The 21,420-nt window shown below is 39.7% G+C and overlaps 1 protein-coding gene across 5 annotated transcripts in view; it reads left to right on the top strand.

Annotated features, from left to right (window-relative positions):
• Nucleotides 1-21,420, top strand: part of ADAMTS17 (ADAM metallopeptidase with thrombospondin type 1 motif 17) — a 165,046-nt gene that overhangs the window by 58,574 nt on the left and 85,052 nt on the right. For all 5 annotated transcript variants that reach the window (XM_015292261.4, XM_015292260.4, XM_040706475.2 and 2 more), the window contains one exon: nt 3,516-3,621. In XM_015292261.4, the coding sequence (XP_015147747.2) occupies nt 3,516-3,621 (106 nt within the window). The remainder of the gene's footprint in view (nt 1-3,515; nt 3,622-21,420) is intronic.

Here is a 21,420-nt window from a genome sequence, read left to right as displayed (position 1 = left end):
CTGTTTATACGTGACAACTTTTTGGATAAATCTGAGTTTACACAGTTGTCTGTGTCCTAAGGTTTGCTGTAGAAGTGCAGATAGCTTTGCGTGTTCAAACTGGAGCACAGAAGTTATGGACTGTAATTATGCAATTTCTCATGGGAGACAGGAAAAAACCCTCACACTTAGTAATAGTAAAAATAGTAATTGGCTTTCCTTTCCCTCTACCACTGATGCACCTGCTTGACCTTTTTTAATATTAAAAATAGATTTATGATAACTGCTGTTAGTCAGTGGTATATTTGGAAAGATATGGACTTTTTGTCCCAAAGAGAGCCACTGTTTGTATATTTGCATAAACATGTAAGTTTAATAAATAAATCGATTCAACTTTCTGTCTGTCTGTCTGTCTTTCTGTCTTTCTTTCATTTTCAAACACCTGTTTCCTAGGCAGGGCCAGAAGCACAATCACAAAGTGAAGTTTCTCTTATGTTATTCCCAGCCTGGTAGCAACATGCCAGGATTTTCATGGGCATGTCTGAATGCATGAAATCTATTGAATTTCCATTCATTCCAGTGAAGAAAATAAATCATATTAATGCATCTATGAAGGCATTGGATTATTATCATTGTCATGTAAAGGTGTGTTTTTCTCTGCATATCAGTTATATGGATCACTGTACTGGGTCACAAAACAATTTCATTGATCTTAGTGGTTTGGATGTATTTACTAGAGAAATGTGTTATGTTTGCAGGTGAGCAGCATGCTTGTTACTGTGTTCTAATGAAAGCATTTATGGTAAAATATTAGTTCAAAAAAATGTATAATCCTTGGAATTACTTTGAAACAAAATATGTCCTTCAAAACATTTCAGGCAAGCATAATGCTATAACAATTTGTTATAACTAGCTTGTGACAGAATTACTCTTATTAGTAAGCTCTCGGTTTATAAGCTGGATTTCTTACTGAGTTCAGCTTAAGTAAAGTTTTCTGCCATCTGCCATTCTGGAAGTTTCTTACCCCAGTACATTTCTGTTCCTATGTTGTCTGATCACTAGGCTTTGCCGCAACAAATGTATTTAATGTTTGTAATAATAAGCTAAATTTAGATGTCTAGATTTTGAAATTGTTCGTTGCAGATATTAGAAATGGGCCACTCAGGACACTGAAACCAACTAATAAAAATGAGGTGGTTAAGAAGTCTGTAACTGAGACACAGTTGCTTCTTTCTCAGCCACTGATGAATGTACTGTAGAAATCTAAGTTACTTTTCCACCACTGAGCAATGAGATTTTTAGCACAACGCAGTGTTTCTGCCAGTCAGTTTCAGTGGGGATTAGAACAGCTAAACAGAGACTTGAAAAGAATCATTGCTTGAAGCCTTCATGATGTATTTGAAATTTTAATTGATATTTAACTACTTTTAATATACTGCCAGAACTCTTAGTTTGCTATGCTGCATATCCCAAGCATGGAAATGTTACCTCCTTTCATTTCCCAGTGCCAACAAATGTCAAATAAGTCTCATTTTGAAGTTTATCAGAAAGAAAGTAGCATGAATTGTTTTGAATTAAACTGGCTTGTCTGTCTGACCACTGAGCTTGATGTGCAGTATTGCTTTGCTATTCCTCAGTTATATCCATGCATGGTTAAATACAATTGAGTGACATACTGGCAGTGGTTAAATGGAAGATGACGATATAATCAGGATTAGTAATAGAAACAGAGCTGTTTCAGTCAGAATCCTGCTCTGGTCATGGCTAGCAGATCTAAATCAGGAGAAATATCTGCTTCCCTTTCAGAATCAACTAGGAATGTTTTGTGATCTTTAAAAGAAAGAGAATAAGGTATGTTCATAGCTCAAGATGCACTACAGGCACCAACAGCTGAGATGCTATTCTGTGAGCAGTTAATTGGTTCATCAGATGTTGGGAGTGAGGCTGCAGTTTCTTTTGCAGGGTAACACATTACTTCCTGAGTGATTCCTTGATATCCTTAGAACTAATGTGAGAGCAAGTCCAGCCTTCTATGGTAATTGATGTTTAAGAAATTTAAGCTTGATGTTATTTTTTGCATCTTGTATGAATCTGGCCTTCCACAGTTATCAGTTTTAAAATAAGCAAACATTAATGTCTAATTTTTGTGCTGCCTTCACTCTTTACTGCTAATGCTGAACTAAAAGGCTATTGCCCATCTCTTCATTCTGTCCAGAATTCCCCTAGCAATAAATATCCCTGTCCATATTGTTGTTAAAACTCATAAAAACAGAACTGGAGTTCTTTCAGAAATAAATTTTTAAACCATTTGCACCCTGATAAATACAACTTTGTCAGCTCTGACAGAAAAAAGAAATGAGCTCATGTCTCCATTGCACTGTTGTGCTCTACTCACTAAAGGCAGATAAGTCCTATCTACCCCACTGAAAGAACAGGAAATAGATCTTGTTTGCTGTTTAATATAAGCAAATGGATTTCCGTTGGAAAAAGGCATTTGTGAAAGGTCTTCATGCTTCCCTTTCTGCAGTGTGGCAGAAGGATGTGAAGTAGCAGAATGAACTCAGCACATAGGCTATTGCACGCTGTTTAGAAATCTTGTTTTGTATGTAGGCTTGATGTGTTTGTGTGCCTTTTGAAGTGTGGCCATTTACCAGTTGAAGTATAAGTAGAGGCATCCTTAGGCTCCTTCTCTGTCTCTAATCCTTATACACAACTCCCTGTGACTTAACTCTGATTTCTACGTGGCAGATGAAAAAAGAGTTCATCAACAAATTACCTGCGATGCAGTTACCACATTTCCAAGAAGTACAGTGATGGTTGCTGCAGGGAATTGTCTGGATGCAGAAAAGGCACATGGAAATGATTGCTTTTCCACACCAGAAGTCTCATAATGTCACTTCTAAATTCCTTTTTGACTTGAACCTACATGTGCTTCTGGTGCCCACACAAACAGGCCCAGAGAATACTGCACAGTTGTCAGCAGGATAGATTTCACTAAGTCATGGAAGACTTCTGCAGCCTATGTTGACTTTTTGACTCACCATCAGGAGTTTGCTAGCTTTTCTGAGTTTGCCACTCTTATTCTTTGTAGGTATGAAAATAAGGGAAATTGTAACATCTTCTCAGAAGTCTCAACTTGTATGACTTTATTCCTTCTCACCAATCTTAGTCTGAAAATCAGGGCAATTCCATTTAATTAGTTGTTAAGACTAGCTGACTGTATCTTTATTCTAACATGGTAGTAGCAGACATTTATAGACAAGCTGCAATGAATTTTTGAGTCTGTATGGGCAGTGAAATATTTTCTAATGAGAGTGACTGTGCTTAACTTGAGTTGTTACCTGTCTAATAAGACATTGAGCCAACTTCTGAGTAAGACAATGGACAAAGTAGGTGATTTTGTAAGAAAGCTACTTAATATTTTTCCATGCTGGGAACACATTCTTATCATTTTTGCTGAATTACTGCTGTGTGTTTTGAGTGCATGAGTTGCTTCACCAACTCTGATGGGTATGTTTCCTCTATTTCTGTTGCAGGAATTGCTTACCTAGGAGGTGTCTGCAGTGCCAAGAGAAAATGTGTTCTTGCTGAAGATAATGGTCTCAATCTGGCATTTACAATTGCTCATGAACTTGGGCACAAGTAAGAATTTGTATTTCAATTTCTTTCTTTACTGATGCTACTGTAAGCTACTTACACTTAAAACCTTACAAACGAAGTTTCTAGTGTGACATGCTCATTATGATTTTATAAATCTGGTAGATTGATAATTAATTTTATGACTTGTGTAAGTACTTCTTTTGGCACACACAAAACTTCCTGTTAGATACTCCCCTGTTCTCTACTCTATAGTATGATTCTTTAATACTTGAAGAGGCCTCATTCCATTGAATGATTGATGGTAATGCTTAGAGACAAATTCTGCAAGTTATGCTCTAGAATAGGTCCAGGAAAACAACAATCTTTGAAGCTGCAAAATTTTCTTTGAAGTTCAGGTATCTGACAAGAGTTGCAGTAACACTGGTAACAGTTTGATCTCTGCAAGTGAAATAATGTACTGGCATTAAATTGTAAACATCAGCATTTTGGAAGTACTGTTAAGCATTATTATTTAATCAACAGAAATAAATTGTATAACTTGATTTCATCAGCTCAGTTACGGCTGACCAGCGCTCTTTGACTGGAGGGGAAAAAAACAAAAAAGCAAAGGATATGATAATTCCCATGAGATTACCAGATATTTTCTGCAGGTGATTTTGAAGACCTTAAAGCTGCCTGTAAATATTCCATGGACTGAATAAAGCAAACTGACTGGAAGAGTCATTTACTACGTAGTCTTAGTGCAGTTAATGAGTTAGCCCAAAGGTCACCATTCACGTTCACTGCTTTCCAAGCTGAATGTAATGTGCACTTACTCATAATACTTACGAACTTTTTTCCCTTTCCATTGACATCACTGTGGTTGCACTGTGTCACAGTTAAACTGTAATTAATGTATAGAATTAGACCAGGAACAAATTTATACAGAGCAAGGGCTGTGCCTATGGCATTTTCAAGTACTCCTTTTTTTAGTGTCTCTGGATGGAAGGCAGAAAATCCTGCTATTGTTTCTCTAGTAAGAACCTATGCAGAAATTTTGTCTGCATCCTTCTGGATACATACTGTTAATGTGTCTACTGTATCTTTCCTTCCTGCGGAAACAAATAATTGACAACTAAGTCAGAGCCAATATATCAACTTCACATCCAGGTCAATTCATTGCATGACAAACAATTATTGTACAGCAGTGTATTTCTGAGTTGCATGGAGGATATCTATGTTACTACCAGAATTGACAAGATGAAAATGAATCGCCTGTTCACCATTCAGTGACACCAAAGGTAGCTGAGCCAAACCAAAGGTGGTTTCAGCAGAAATGAAGGATTTGGTTTTATTTGAACGGTGTGCCAAGATGTTAAACTGAGCCTAAGCTTAATAATGAATTAACCTGTGGGTAACATTAAGGGAAATTCAGCATTCATCTTTGGATGGGCCAAGAGCAGGAGGGGAAAAAAAATACTTGGGCTGCAGAAAATCCAGCTGTGTAAAAAGCTGAGGCTGCTCTGCCATGGCATTTGCCAAATTTCCCGGAAGAGCTGTCAAGCTGTTTTCCAATAATGCCTTGCAAAAAATTCACAACACAAATAAGAGATGTAATGCTTTTTGATACAGGGCTCCATCTGTGCATTAAGTAGCAAACTCTATTTTCCTTTCTGTGTTACCATTCTTGGTGGTAAGGCCTGTCTCTTTTGTTTTTTGTTTTTTTTCTCCATCATGGAAAGCTATTTCAAGTGGTGCATATGAGATGTCTAAAAAAAGAAGTTAGCAGAGCATGACTTTGGCTGGAGGATTTGGACAAGTGAGTTCTCTCCTGTGCAGAGAATCTTTGGCTTCAGCAGAGTTATAGATGCTGTTGCGGGAGGAGATTGAAAGTTTAAAGGTTGCAGGTGAAGGGGGATAAGTGGCTGAAGTGATTGCATTTTGTAACAGAACTGCATCATGGGACACTTTACTGAGAGAAAAGGTCCTTCTGCCTACTCTTCCTTCAATTAAGCCCATCCATGTGCACGCACAATCAAATCCCAGTACGTTAAAGGAAAAAAAAAAAGGCTGTCTCTCTCTCTCATCACTCTCTGAGCATGAAAATCACCCCTATATAATGTCATCTACTATTGGCCTGGCTAGTTATTTCAGATGGGTCAATTTATTGGTGCTTTTCCCTTGAAGTCAGCAGCAATCTTTTCATTGATCTTACTAGATTTCAGGCCCCTCCTTATTCTCTTGGTTTTGAACTGTAACAGGATGCTCTGAACAGTCCTGTTTCAGCATGTCTTATGCAAATATTAAGATCATTTGCTGACCTTACCTACAAAGTGGTAGAAACATTTAAAGTGATTGTGAGATGTGAGGAAAGTCATTGCAGAGATAGAGAAGCTGAGATCAGATTCAATTTTAAAAAGAAAACTCAAGGAAAAGTAGATGTAATTTTCTTAAATTTTATTTTAAAAAACAATCCAACCAAAATCTGCATCCACATGGGCAAGAATACAAATTTTGGAGAACCATAATTGTGAGATTTATTGAGGACTGATTTCTTTAGGAGTGTTGAAGAGCTGAGATTTATTACTTCTTGCCCTACGACTAACAAGTGTCCATGGAGATCACAAGCTCAATTTGGCATTCACAGATTGTTTCTGATGTAGACTTTGGAAAAAGTGAATAGATTACTAATTGATGCATCAAGTTCCTAACCTACCACTAATGTCACTTGGACTCTCTGCAAAAACGCTATTACAGACAGCTGCACTGAAAACATGGAGGCATTATTAAATGGGTCAGTCAGGATGTTGGTTATACGTCCTATGAAAATTCATCTTCAGGTTTACCCTGTAGAGAGTCTGTTGATTGATGCTGGGGTGGTATAACTTTTGCCTGTTGCTTTCATGTCCCTTAATCTGAAGTGAGATTTTTGTCCACAAAAGGAGCATCCATTTGTAATCAGATACAGTTCTTCTTACAAAGAGCCCAGGAGTAGAAATTTTCTGTTGTGAGACCACAGCAGACAGGGCAAAGAGTTCTGAATATATGATGAGGCTACAAATCATAATTTTTTAGCATATATGACAGGACCCTCAGCAAGCATTGTTCCTTCATTCAGCATTGTCAGTAGTAGATGTTTTTTAAAGTAACACACTTAAATGTAACCACAGTTAGTTGGTTTTTATCCAGGGATTGCTGTGTGGAGTACTGTGTTCTGAGCTACACAAAAGAAAAGATGGTAATCATAGTGGTCCCTGAAGTTTTAAGAACTTTACTTCCAGGGTTTTCAAATTAAAAACCGCTTAATTTGTTGAAAACTTTCTTACTCTTCTCTTTCCTTAGACTAGTAGGGCATCTTCATCAGTTAGAGTTTAAAAATGCCCTACTGGATCCAGGAGGATCCTGAGTAGTGCCTCTCTCCTCCCCCATGAAGTTTATTTGAGATTCATACCCCAAAGACCACCCTGAACAACTGTGGCTTTTAGAAAAATAGTGCCGTTTTCACCTCCCTGGTTCTCTTCGGCCCTACAGCAGTGATATTGTTACCATTTTCAAGACATCCTTCAAAGAAAAAAGGCAAATAAGTTGATTTTTTTTTCCAACAAAAACTGGACTTCATCCTTGTATCTGTTATCCCTAAATGAAGTGGGTGGGCTGTAGCCAGTTGATTTTCAGGACAATGCCAGCTTTGTTGCCATTCTTGTTTTTTTTTGTTGTTGTTGAATTCTTTATTTTATTTCAACAGCATGGCTTTCCTGTAGTGGGCTGGAAGGAGACTTGGGTGGGGAGGGAAGATTCCCATTCATGAGCTAGCGGAACCTGGCACTGCCTAGATGGTAAAAGCACAGCCAGAGGTGGTATGGCTGGAAGCCATGCTATGTCAGATGCCCTTAAGAAAGTGAATCAAAATCAACGAACAATAAGCAAGATGCAGTCCGTTGCCAGCAGGCTGAAACTGCACGGCCTCAGACTTGAAGCTGAAACAGATGAGGACAAAAATGAATCCAAAGGTTAAAAAAAGAAAGAAAGAAAGAAAAAAGCCTCTACTACACAAATCTAAGAGCTCTGGATTTGAAATCAGCAGAGAGAAGAACTTAGAACCATCAGGTTTCTGTCCATAACAATGATTTGCTTTATATGTAAGTAACGATTGATGCGTTTTGGTTAACATGACTTTAAAGTGCATTATTATTTGCTGCATAATTAAGCATGGCTTTTGTGGTGTGTTTCAAAGAATAGTGGTGTTGCAGTTAAGGGAAGAATGGTCTCTGGATGTTCCCTTTGTGGCCTGATATTCATGCTAATAACCTTGTTAAAAATCTTGCTGTTCCAGTCTGTCTAGTGCTGCACCCGGCAGGGAGATTCTGTCATGGAAATGGCTGTAAGGCAGGACATGAAAATATTGTAGGCTGAATGTGTTTTCAGCTGATACAAAACATGTACAGAAAAAAAGTCCTGTGACAACTTGCAGTGGCAAGTCCGGGTCAGCATGGTACAGGTGTAGAAGCATACTTCCTAAGAACCAAACAGGAAATTAACATCTTCCCTCCAATGCATAAAGATTTCATCATAATGCATGTTTGAATTGGAAAGTTTCATATGGATTCTCAGGACCTCCAGAGTAGTATTTCAGCATGTAGTCCAAGACTCTAGCTGCCAACAGGCATATCCAACTCACTCCTGTCCGTGTATGTTCTACCATATAGAAACTTAGCAAAGAGGTGCTCATCCCGTTGTTCTGTCGGTTAGTACCCATTTACTTGATGGTTCAGGGATGCAAATGGTGGCTGTTTGACAGCTGCCTTGTGGCTGTGTATGTCTCTCTGATGGCACTGCTGGTGGCTTGAATGTAGATTCTGTCTTGTGGGAGCTGTGGTGCAATTCCTTCTGTGCCTTTATAAAAGTCATTGTGGCTGCTTTGACCATGCTGCAGAAGACAATATGCTGGAACTCATGTCTGCCTTTGTAGGGGTTGGAAATCAAGGTCAGTTGGATCCCATGGGGGACCAGAAGTTGATGATGTGATCCCATGCAAGCTTTACTCTGACAAGCTCAGGTACTAGTAACTGTGTTGTTGCACCAAGACTTCCTAAGTAGCTGCACAGTTTCTTTCAGACAACTACTGTCTCAACTAAATTCTGCTAGTGCCAGCACACTCCATTTTAATCTCACATGAGTATTGTTGTTCCAGTACACTGCAGCTCTGGGATTCTTGGGAGTGACTGACTGCTGTGTAGACATACCCTGAGGCTGGCCAAAAATGCTGGCAGCAGTCAATGCTGTACCCACCCTGGAGTTGCTAATTTTATTTTCTGCCATTTGTGTTGTAAATCAGTTGTGGAATGTCCCTCTCTGTTCCCATGCTCCCTTGTTCCCCTCCTCCCAGGTTTCATTCTTCTTCTACAGATAATTACAAGCACATTTTCACAGTTAAACTGCTCTTCTCTGCACAGCTCCATGCAGACATAATGAAACACTGTCTAATTCATAACATATCTTTATGCATCAGAATTACTATGATCAAGCCTAAACAACTATTTCATAACACACTCTGGTTTTGAGAGATAAGTAGGTCCAACCCAAAATGTTAGTGGATGCCTATTCCACTTCAGTAACAAACTGAGAGCTCTGTTTTAGACCGAAAGAAAATTATTGTACACCTAAGCTTAATATTTGTAGCTTGATGACAGTGTTCTGAAAACTGTCCTCAGTTTGTCACAAGGAAGCAGAGATCAAAGGCAGTTATGGATCTAAACACACGTAAATAAATAATAAGAATTCAGTGGAAACTTCTACAAGTATAGATGGTTTGACATGAGATGTTGAGGTCGAGGTGGAGCACTGCTAAACAGAACATGTGTCTGTGCCCACCACAAATTAACTTACTTTGTATATCTTCTGTCATATTGAATTCCAGAAGTGGAATATTGCTGCTGTGTTAACTTTGGCTGGGCAAGTTGTTTTAGTAAGATCTGAATCATGCATGCATCCTCATGGATCATCAGTTTTAGTGCAGGGTTAAAGGTGTGAAGCTATTTGGTAGAAGCTGAGTGGAATTTGAAGGAGGCAGAAATTCTGGGGAAATCAAGTAGAGAAAAAAATGACTGTGAAGGAGAAATGGAGGGGTTTGGTTATGTGCTAGCCTCTGCATAATATGATTGGTTTTATTTCAGTTGTGTGTAAAACTGCAAGACTTGCAGCTGTAATTAATAAACCTGATAATCCTAGCATAGTGGTGAGGTACCTTCCTTCTGTCATGTGTATATTTTCTCACTCTTGTTATCTTCTGAGTTTGATTGTCTGTTTGCAGTATTGGAGTATAACCACATTGGAACTGTGCATGGGAACATCTACCTCCAATTGCTTTGTGGATGCTTGTGGCAAGCATTTGTGTGGTTTTGGGCAAGGATTTCTATGGTTTTACTCTCTGCTTTGTGAAAGATGTCTGTGCAGTGAAGCAATGTTCTGTCACAGACCCACTAATTTCTTTGTTTTTGAGCATCTTGTGCAGCTTTACTTACCCCAATAAAACTGTACCAAACAAGCAAACAACAGTTATTTAGAAACTGTCAGACAACACAATTTCATTTAATCAATAGCTTTGTGGCTTTGCCAGCTATGTCTTTCTTTTTGAAGGGTAATTCTGCTGAGTAAGCCAAGGCCATGTATAATAGCTGGGCTATAATGATTTGGCAAATCCTTTATATGCTTCCTGCTACTAGGATTCTGGTTTCATACTTTACTGGCTTTGCTGGAAACAGCCATGTGGCCCCAGTCACCCAAAACATGGGAACAGTACAAGCCCCCATTGTATGATCTCCACAGTACACAGCAACACAGGAATTATTAGGTTTGTAAGTGCCATTTACCGAATAATCATTTTTTTTTATACAAGGGCAGCAATCTAGCTGAAGTATTTACTTTTCCACTAGCAGCTGAGTTCCAATAGCTTGTAACCCAGGCTGTCTGCCTGGCCTGCTGAGTTCAACAGGTTCCAGGTGAAAATGACTGCATTTCTGTGGAAGATGATAAATCCCAGACTGTCATTGGAAAAACCTTCTGCTGTAACTCAGCAGCAGCAATGCCAATGGAAATGATGTTGCCTCTAAAAATGTGGTTCCCTTTACCATTATGTCAGTGGAAGGCAGCACTGTAGTGGAACAAGGCTGGCTGCCTCTTCGACTGCAATTGTGTTGTAGAATAAAATTCATCAAGAAGTTGTTACTGGACAAACAAAATAAACAGGATTCCTTTGTTCCCGGTGATCTGCTTCCATTTCAAAGTCCTCCTAAGCTTCTGGGTTCTTTTGATTGCCAACGGGGAGTTCTGTCATGTATCTCATTACTTGAACCCCAGTTTCTAAAAAGAAGAAGCCATGCAGTTTTTCTCAGATTTTTTGCTTTTGTTCTTATTTGGGTAGAGCAGATTAGAGCAAACTCCTTCTGCTCTAATTAATGGTATGTTCTCCTTGAATTTTCATTTGAAAAGTTTCCTTCCTGCTTGGCTCTGATTAGCTTAGTGTGTTGAGCTTTTTAATAATGAGTGTTTTTTATTTACCTTCCTTCTCTCCTCCGAATTCTACCAACACTCATTTTGCATGCCACATCTTATCTGTGTGTGGGACAGTTTGATATTTCAGAATTTTATGATGTCCAGTCTCTGGCAGCTGGTGCTCACCTGCCCATGAGAATCCAGCGCATGCCTATCTTTTCCACCTGCTGCCAGCTGGGCTCCCTTCCTGCCAGCTTGCTGTTTACCAGCATCACTGTGAAGATCACTAGTAAAATGGCAAACTTCCAGTATATGTTTTTAATGTTCATTTTAATTATGAACATTAAAACTGGGGAGTATAAGGAAATGCTTTGTATGAACAGTTTACTTCCTACTTTAGGTAGTCTTCAGACTTCAGAAAAAAAGGAAGAAGCACAGCTTCCTTCCTCTCAAAAGATCAAGGGTTAGCACCTTTCAATGGGTAAATTCCATCCTGACTAACACTTTCTTTATCTGAATTAGAACTGCTTGCAGTGTGACATGTGGTAGAATTAGCTCAAGGGGACAGAACTCTTGTCTATTATCCATTGTGAGCCACTGTAATCATTGCTGTTTGACTTCTGCTAAAAATGCAGGTTGCCTGCACTGAGTAGCTCTGAACAAGCATGTGGAAAACTTGGGCTTTCCCACAGGAGCATTATAATAGTTACTTATCTTCTGCTTTTCTGCTCATGTGCACAAGTATCAACTCCCATCTGTTCATTTTTAAGTGTCATCTTCTTCATTGAGTATATATATGTGTATATATTTTATGTCTTACTGTGTCTGTTGATATTTTCTTTTTATTCCCTTATTGCCACAGTACACACTTGGAGGCTTATTCTGAAAACTGTACAGTATTTTAAACCTTACCAGTTTGTAAAATGCATTATTGCGTGCACCTTCTCTGCATGTGATGAGCAGACTCCGGTAAGAAAAACTGCTGTGTTCATAAAGCTGTCATCAGTTAAATGACATGCTGAACACCTTATTACCTGAAGAACATACAAAGGCATATCTTCCTATGAAGATAACAGGGTTTTATGTTTCTCTGTAATTTGTTTTCAAATTAACACATTCAAGCCAAGGTCATTCAAAGCAATAATATCTCTTCTCCAGTTGCCTTTTTTACCTTTCTTCATGTGATGTTCTTTTGCAATATGAAAGCAGTCTCGGCTTCATGCTGCTTGAGGTTTGTAGGCAACCAAGCATCTCCACTACCCAAAGAATTCCAGTTCAGTATTCCTCTGAACGTATCACTTCAAAAGGGCTTTGATACCAAGCCATAATTTGCAGTGTTCTTGTTTGATATCAAGTCTCCCCACAGATAAAACAAGTGAGACAAGTAACATAGTATGCTGAACTGTTAAGTCATTTCTGAACAGCCAGGGCCAGATGATGCAATGATTATGGCTTTTTTTCCCCCAGAAGCACTGTCATGAAAAATCCCAAGAGTTAAGAAGGCTGGTATGTAAGAGGAGCGTTATTAGAAACAAAATTTCTGGTAAGGGTAGAAGCCTACTTGTGTTGATGGGAATGACTGTGACAAGGATACAACTGACAAATAAAATATCCTTGCAGCAGGTGCCTTCAACAGAAGGGTCTTGGCTCTTGCAAACTGATCCATTGTTGGGTTATAACTGGAACTCGTGGAATTGGGTCACATGTTCCCTGTGCAACTTTTTTTTCCAGAAAGATTTTCTTTTTTTAATTCTTGGAAGCAAAAGAAAATACATGGGTTTGTTACTGTCCCCCGCATTCACCTGACATGTTGGTGACTTGGTGTAAGATCACACAGAATGTGTTTTTTTGCTCTAGGTCTGCAACTCCACAATGACTGGCAACCTACACACACACACACACACAAAAAAAAAGAATAAAAGAAAGAGGCTGAAAAATACTTTTCCCTGTGAACAGGATTGTTACTGTTCTGGAAGCATGTATCCTCTGGCTTCTCTGGGAACTTCAGAAGACTTGGTGCTAGTAGAATTGTACACATTACGGTTACTTCATGCCTCTGTCTTTTGATGTTTGCAGTCTCCTCATTCCCACCTCCATGAATGCAGAATTCATCTCCAAGCATGGGGAAGGCAGCCAGCATTCCTGATTCCACAGGAACAGTGTGTTCCTCAGGCTGCCTTGTTTTCCCCATTGCTCAGTAGTGGGTGGCTTCCTGGTGGGGCAGTGTGGGACATCTGTGGTTACTCGTGTTGCACATATTTAACACATATGCTCAGTGTTTCTCTGTTCTCTGGAGATTTTTCTTTTAAGAGTGTCTTATGTTGCATCTCTTGGTTCAGATTTTATTCTCTGTAATTAATGTAGTTGACTGGAGGCTTTTGCTGTTTTCTTAGAAGTTTTAGGAAAGCACACTCAGGTGATTACTTGGTTCCCTTGGTTCCCAGCAGATTCCTCTTAGGTTGGTAACATCTTGAAGGACAAACCTGTCAGCTGTTCTCACTGAGCCCTTGTCTGTATTTTGTAGTGTGTGGACAAGTCTCCCACCAATTCTATCAGGGTTTTGTCTTTTTCACACCCAGTGATTTATGTTTATTTTTCATCTGTTGAGGAAATGCAAGTCACATTTTCTGGGGTTTTGTTGTCACCCACTTCCTGACAGTGCTGAAAGCAAGCAGCTTGTTATGTTTCAGAATGTTACTGCTGTGATGCACAAGGGTGTTCTCTGCATACAAGGAGCTGCAGATGGAGTGCAGAAGCTTTTGGTCACCAAAAAAAAGAAAAGAGAAATGTGCAGTCTTTCTCTGCCCACTGCTGTGTTCTGTTTCATTCATGGTGCTTCTTTCTGAAACCAGACTGACGAGTGAGAGAGCATTTTTCATGTCCAGGAGGCAGGTCAGATCATGTCGAGGCCAAGGGAACGGCTGAATACATACGTTTTTTCACAGAGATGTTACACTTTGACCCTCAGATAACTTTATTCCTGCTTTAGGTTCGCAGCTCAGCAGTGATCATGACGAGTAGTTTGAGAGAAGCTTTACTGTTTAGCTTTTCCAGTCAGCAGTCACTTTGATGTATGGTATAATGAGTAGTTTTTGGTATAGTGTTCACCCTTCAACAGTCTTCAGACTGTTATAACAGTCCGTGACTCTTAGTGGTGCTGCTGTTGTCTCTGTGCATTGTTGGCAAGGAAAAGAAGTAGAAACACTGATCATATGGTTGAATGACTGCTGTGAAGATGGGGTAGCCCTCTGGGGATGCAAAGGGTGTAGAAATGTACATGCTGTAAGAGGATGATGATGAGGTCCATAGTGCCAAAAAGAAAGGCTGGGTAGGAAATCTTTGTGAACTGTCATGAGCTCATAAAAGGACTGTGAAACTGTTACTTTAAGCTTGATGAGCTCCTGATCCTCTTCAGAGGATGTAAGTGCAGAGAAGGAGTACATTAGCCCTGGGCAGTCATTGTTGTATGATGCTGGACAGTGTTCCTCTGATTGGATTCATTGCATGAGCCTTTCCTACGTGTCCATTGCTTGTGCTTAGCTGCGTGTCTTTCTACATCAGCATGATCAAACTGGACCATTTGAGTCTATATGTAGTAGAGGAGAGGACTGCTGAAGCATTTACATGCTCATCCCCTCATGACTGCAAGTTACACCTTGCCTTGCAGCTTTACAAGTCTTCCTTCAAAGAGATAAGATTCTGAACAGGATAGGACCATTACTACTCTTAACAACCTAACAGATTAGCCTTTTATTCACCACCTGTGCTCTGAGAGATTGTACTGGTACTGAATTGTTAACTCTGTGCTACATAATCATGTTCCTTTCTGTGTCTAAGTGCATACTGCTGACAGCTCTCACAACAGGTTGGCAACTTTCACATTTAGAGATTTGGTTTAGGTGTTAAGTTGAACTCCTTAGTGTTCAACATCCTTAGTGTTCAACATCCTTCGTGGATGTTAAGATGAGAAAGAAGTGGTGTCTTGAGGTAATTCTGACTTTTCAACGTGAAGTCTCCACCAAGTTTATTTGTGCACATATTGACCAACTTCAGCTTCTCTTAGGACTCTGTGTTTGCCGGAGCACTCCCTTTTCTGCTTCCTTGTATACTACCCTCTGCTGATTATTTTTAGCAGAAACATTGAAGCATTGCTATATTGGGACCACATCCCACGAATTAGATGCAACAGAGGCAGACCGTTGCAACGGTAAGTGTTCAGTTGCATTGCAACTGGATTCTTTCGTCTTACCAAAAGCCTTGGAATATCTCAAGTACTGCCTGTCCTGCTGTGAAGCAGCTCCTCTGCAAAACAGGCACCAAGAAATCTCAAGAGAGAAACCTGAACTAATGTCCATTGGAAAAAGTAGCTAACAGTATAGGCAAGTGATGTTATTGCTGGGGAAGTGATCATAAGATGATTCACTTTGCTCTTCATGGCTCTGGTCTAACTTCCATCAAACCAACTGAAAGGACTGCCACTGATGTCAGTGGGGTTTGGCCAGCTCTGCTATTGGTATCTGGGACCACTGTGGTAGCAAGCTTTCAGATGAAATGCTTGGGTGAGCGCGATGCTATGGGCCTGTGCCTGCCGTGTTAGTCTCTAGTGTGTGCTGTATGTCCCTTGCTTCACAAGCTCATGCTTGATGCCTTACAGATTCCATGGCAGAAGAAATAATTATTTTTAAATCAAAACCATATCACAAAGGGCTGGATCTGTCATGCAGCTGAATAAACCACAGCTTTCCACACTGCTATTCACTATAGGCATTCAAGTGTTCTCACTTGCTGTTGTTGACTTCTTGTTTATTTGATGAGTAGATAACTATAGAAAATGTCTGGTTACTTCATCATTAGAGAGTGAATAAATTTGCTTATGACTATAAGGGTCTGTTAGTCACGACTCCCTTAAAATGTTGTCTCTTCTGATAAGTAGAACAATAGCACCCATCCTCACATGGATAACATTATGTACATAATAAATGTCTTTGATTACTTCAAATGCTTTAAGTAGAGTTGTCTTCCCCTCTTCATCTCAGCTCACCAGAGTACCTCCTGACAGTCTCTGAAATAGTTGAGTTATATTTAAATGACTGTGTTTGTGTTTGAAAAGCACAAGGTGAAAAAGCCTGTTTTCCATTAAGCCAACAGACCTAGTGACCGCTGTTTGTGTAAGAAGGTTATGCAAGCTATTTCAGTGCCTCTTTCCCAGTGCAGCTCACCCCAGCGTGTTTCCCCAGCATTTCTTAGTTTGTCCTCCATCCAAGCCTCACTTGGACTCCCTTCTGACTCCTCTGGCTGTCTTTGCATCTCTTCATTTACTTCACAGATGCATCACCTTCCTAGGTCAATCTTACTTTAAACTTCCTGTCCTCATTTTGCGTTGCACCTCCTATTATAGTTTCAGCTCTAATGAGCAACTCTGTTTCAATTCTGCCTCTGTTATGCCTCACTTCTGCCTGTTATTCTCAACTGGTTGGAAGCCTCGTAACTTGCAAGATATCAGCATTTTATATTGAAATGTTAAACATGTTGAACCAGTTCAGAAGTAGGCATCTTTCCAGTGACGCAGCTTCAATTTCAAATGTTAATAAAAATTCCTAACATTGAACTCGATTTGGGACTGGACGACTCACAGTCTTGATTATGTGATATACTGTCTCCCACTTCTAAGTTGGTTCAAATCCAGCCTAAGTCAGTAGCTGCTGAGAACTGTTGACATACATTCTCTGCTTAGTGATCTACATTGATTTGTGTTTAATATTCATGCTTAATGTTCTCATGCACCTTGTATAACTTTCCATGTCAGCATCTTCCTTTGTAGCTGAAATTGGATGCAGTATGGAGATGGAATTCCCATCTCAACCATTCATGGAGACCCAATAGGAAGTGGGAAGGGGGAGAATTTTGTCCTCCATATGGATAAAAGTGGGATTTGTGCCCACAGCATGTAAATAGCAGGCTTTCCATTTGGTATTCTCATCCTGCCCACGCTGAAATGCCAGAGCAGGTTAAGTTACAGTTCCTCTTTCCCTTGCACACTGAGTGAGGATGTTGTTCTGTTTGCCCTCTCTGAGCATTTAATTCCTGCCGTGGGGTTTAGACAGACATTTGCCCCATATCCTGGCTTTGTGGTTAATGCTAGATCACCTCTGGGTGAGTTGGGGCAAGGTCAGTCACAGGGAATGCGTTTTGTCCATATGCTCTCTTGAGAAGGTCAGTAGTAACTTACGCTACTGTAACGCGCAGCTTCTGGTACTGCATATAGCTCTTACAGCACTGCTGCTTTGCAAAAACAGAATGCTTTAGAAAAAGGCCAAGAGCCTCCTATTATAAACATGCTTTCCAGCAAACAAGGATCAGCCAAGAATGGGTAAACCTGTCTTCTCCCACGCCACTCAGTTATATTTTTGTAGCAGGATCTTTGCTTGATTCTTTGAGTACATGTTGGTATATGGGGCATGTGGATCCAGGGAGCCCTTCCTTTTGAATGTCTTGCTGAGCTTATGCTATGAGAGCAGTTTGTGAGTTGGTCCTTCAGGTATAGAAAGACTCTCTTGGATTACACTGTCTGTAGTCATATGAGGCAGACCACTGTCTTCTTTTCTGTGTTCACAGCTGATCATCCTCTTTCATTGTCTTTCAGAGAAATGGTGACTTTGGCATTAGTGCTAATTGTGTGGAGAACAATTGTGTGTCATACACAAGTTTAACAAACAGCTACAATGACAGCCAGGTCACCTCGGGTAGCTTCACTGGTCCTGAATGCCACTGATTCCTAAAGTGAATCGGTATCTGACTCACCCTGAGCACCATGCAGACCAATGGAAACGTTTGGCTTTTGCAGAGATGCTGTGGAGAATCTCTTATTAAAAGCCAGCTGAAGTGCTTATTTGAAACAGAGGGATTGTAGTGGTTCATGGTATTTCCACTTCTGGGTGTGTTTTTTTAAGGTTTCTCTTCATCATACTTCATTATTTACCTTGCCAGCCTCTTTCTGCTTGAAGAAAAGCATTTGTTTTACAGCTGATGATGTTTCCTATCAAACTTGCATGTCTTTCCCCTACTTATCCTCCTACTCTCCTTACCAAAAGGGGAGTGTGTGACAATAAACTCTGGGGTTTTTCAAGTGGTCTGTTACCAGCCACAAACGTGCAGCTGTTTAAAAATTTAAACCGTATTTTAAATCAGTTTTCCTCAGCCTCTGGCATTATTCTTAAACTCAGATGTGGGGCTTTTAATAGGAAACCTGTTGAGAGTCATAGTGGTTCTGATGAAGATTTGTATATATGGCCTAAGAACTTGGAGGTGCAGTGCACCGTGCATTGAAGGCAATGGAAGGCTTTCCACAGACTTTGGTGGGCTTTGGCTCAGGCTTTTGAAAAATAACAGGAAACATTGGAAAAAGCACCAAGGGTAAACAGAACAGCTTAGTTACATTTACTGTCTAGAGGAGAAGCTTTACCAATGACCAAAATAAACAAAGCAAGTGCATTTATTTAGTATTACTTTGGGAAAACAAACATCTTAATTGCATTTAGCTAAAAAGAGTTGGCCAGAAGTTGACCAGCTCAGGCCCAGAATGTAATTCTGGCATGCTGACCCAATTCTAATTGCTGTGTAGACTCTGAGAGTAGTGTCCTGGAAAGGAGCACAGGCTTCAGAGGGGCCAGGGTATGGAGAGACTGCATGGTATTTTTTATTCATAGCAAAGTCTCATTCTGCAAAAAGCAGCTTCAAAGAGATCTGGCTTTGTTGCCTCGTAGTGACTTGGGATAAAATTTGCTGTGTCATGACTATGTTAACAAGCAGAGCTCAGGTCTGTCAGCTTGTTTTTGGACTCACATATGATAATCAACAGTAAATATTCTGCAGGACTCCCATCAGTGATACCTTAGTGTCTTTAACTGATTATCATTGCATTATTTACATTAGAAAAGCTGAAGTGTGAAAGTAGAGTCCCATTGTGCTTACTCTGAATGAATACAAATTGAAGGGACCATGCTGAAGAGCTGACAATCTCAGCCATTCTCACTTATCTGTGTGGAATCTTGTTATATTCAGGAGGAGAGTGTAGCGAACCAAGGGCCAAAATTTAACTGCATAGAATGGAATTAGTGATGGTAGTAAGAGCACAAAGTGAAATTGAGTCCTGCTCATCTCTAATGGCTGTGCTGGCTTTGCAATGTAAAGGACATTATACAGCATGTGTTTGCTGCCCTTGGTAAAAGGGATTCTAATGAATCGAACAGCACAGGGGGTCTCCAAGGTTATGTAGTGCCATTTTAACCTTCTTCTAATCTAAGAGTCATTCTTATTGGCTCTGTTTTCATGATTTGTTTGTGTAATAATACAACTCCTTCCCATGACAAAATATTTCAAGAGACTGATTACGTGATTCTAATTCCATATGAACTTCTGAGTAGCAAGTAAGATTAGATGATCATAAAGAAAATGTGGAGTACTGAATCAGCGCTTGCATTGTTGTTTACTACAAACACATAACGCTCTGTCTGATTTATCCCTGTTAAAAGCAGGGGAACATATTAGTGAAATGAATTAGCATGGCATTGCATTTACTATGTGTTTAGGAAAAAACGATCCCTTTGTCACTAGAGACCCTTGAACTTTAAAAAAATAATGTGTTAGCATGCTAGAGTATGCCTTAGTCCTGCAGGTCATTTAATCCTTTTCTCAAGTGAATCACTGTAAGGTAAAGTAGATGCTGGGAAAAGTTCTGCTCTGCCAATTAAAACAGACTCCGAAGGTGTGCTGGTTTCATTCCAACAGAAACTCATCAGAGAGGGGCCAGGAGAGGTTTCTTATATACCTTGAGGCCAGATCCCAAGCTAATATAAACTGGCATGGTTCTTCTGACTTAGCAGGGCTACTTTGATTCGTACCAATATCTCAGGCACAATTCCTCTACACTTATGACTTTTTAAAGAATTTCTGCTAAGAAACCAGGAGTGATTCAGAAAAGTGGCAATTTCCACACAAGTAAACCTTGAAAGAATTTCACAAGGAGCCTGTAAATAGCTCTGAGACATGAGTTCTGTCTCAGTCTTTTTAGAGATTATGCTCTTTTTGCATCAAACACCCCTGCAAAATCAAATCTGAGCAATGAGTATTGGCCTCAGCATTTCTCATGAGCAGGTATCTTTCATGAACTCAGGTTTAAAGTAAAATTAAGGACAGATATGTACTAATAAGAAACTTGCTCGTGTTGTTTGTCAACAAAAATATCCCACTTTTAACAAATTACAAAGAATGAGTAATCAGAAAGCTAAAACATTTCTTCATTAAAGAACTCTAAAAAAAAAAAAAATAGCCTTTCATGGAAAAGATAAAGTCAGGGATTCTGAAACAGGTTGGAAAGCTGAGAAGATGTGTGGGTTTTTCTCCACTGTTTTTTAATGTAGAACAGCTGAATTGACAACAAGGACCTACCAGAATGGGAGCATGCACTGCTGAGTCCCATCTCGTAGAAACCCTGTCAGAGCAGCAATCTAGGGGACATAAGTTCAAGCCTCAACAGTGTGGCAATCACAAGACAGGCAAGCTGACAGAAACCTTGGAAACTTGCCTTGTTTCCGTTAGAAACATTAACACAGTTGCAATGTGACTACAAGCTTTATAATCTGGCATTTTTTAGACAGGTAGACTTTCTTCTGGAGGACATCCAGCAAATTTACCTGACTCGCTTCATAGTGTTCAGCTCTTCCCGTCCTCACGTACAGTAGTACAGGCTTTAGATGGGCTTATTTGCATTGCAGGAGTACTGCTGGAACCTTCTTCCTAGCGCGTGAAGAGTTTTCTCGGTTTGTAGAAACTACATGAGTAAAATATTTGGAGTGAAATGCAGGCTACGTTGAAGTCAGTGGCAAAACTCCCATTCACTTCAACAGAGCAGGAATTTCACTCTTTGCTGTTTTGAAGTCAGAGTTACTAATAGACTGTTAAATTATTTCTGCTTGCACCAAACAAAATGTGCTTGATGTTAATGTTTCTGCTGTGTTCAAAACCCGCAAAGGTTTAAAAACAAGCATAACTGTGCGCTTCTGTGTCTAAAAGTTATTAAATATAGTTTTGTTAGAAATAATAATGTCTCTGGAGATAAACCTGGAAAAATAGACTCTGCTGTATAATCTCCACTTTAAGCTAAAAATAGCATAAGTGGTAGTTTAATCTAAGCCATAATTATCAAGCTGCTGAAGCTGGTTTTGGTTCATTGCAACTAGAAATGTATGTTGTGTTTAGACTTTGCACAGCTGAATCCCAAAAATGGAAGGAAGCAAAGCCAAGACTGTAGTCAGAAAGCAAACAGGAGCCTTTGTGAAATAACATATATTAAAGTGTCCAATACCATTTTTT

Source organism: Gallus gallus, chromosome 10 (assembly GCF_016699485.2).
Source record: "Gallus gallus isolate bGalGal1 chromosome 10, bGalGal1.mat.broiler.GRCg7b, whole genome shotgun sequence".
Classification (NCBI taxonomy): Eukaryota; Metazoa; Chordata; class Aves; order Galliformes; family Phasianidae; genus Gallus; species Gallus gallus.
Note: the sequence above shows the minus strand (reverse complement) of the source record. Positions and strands in the feature narration are given on the sequence as shown.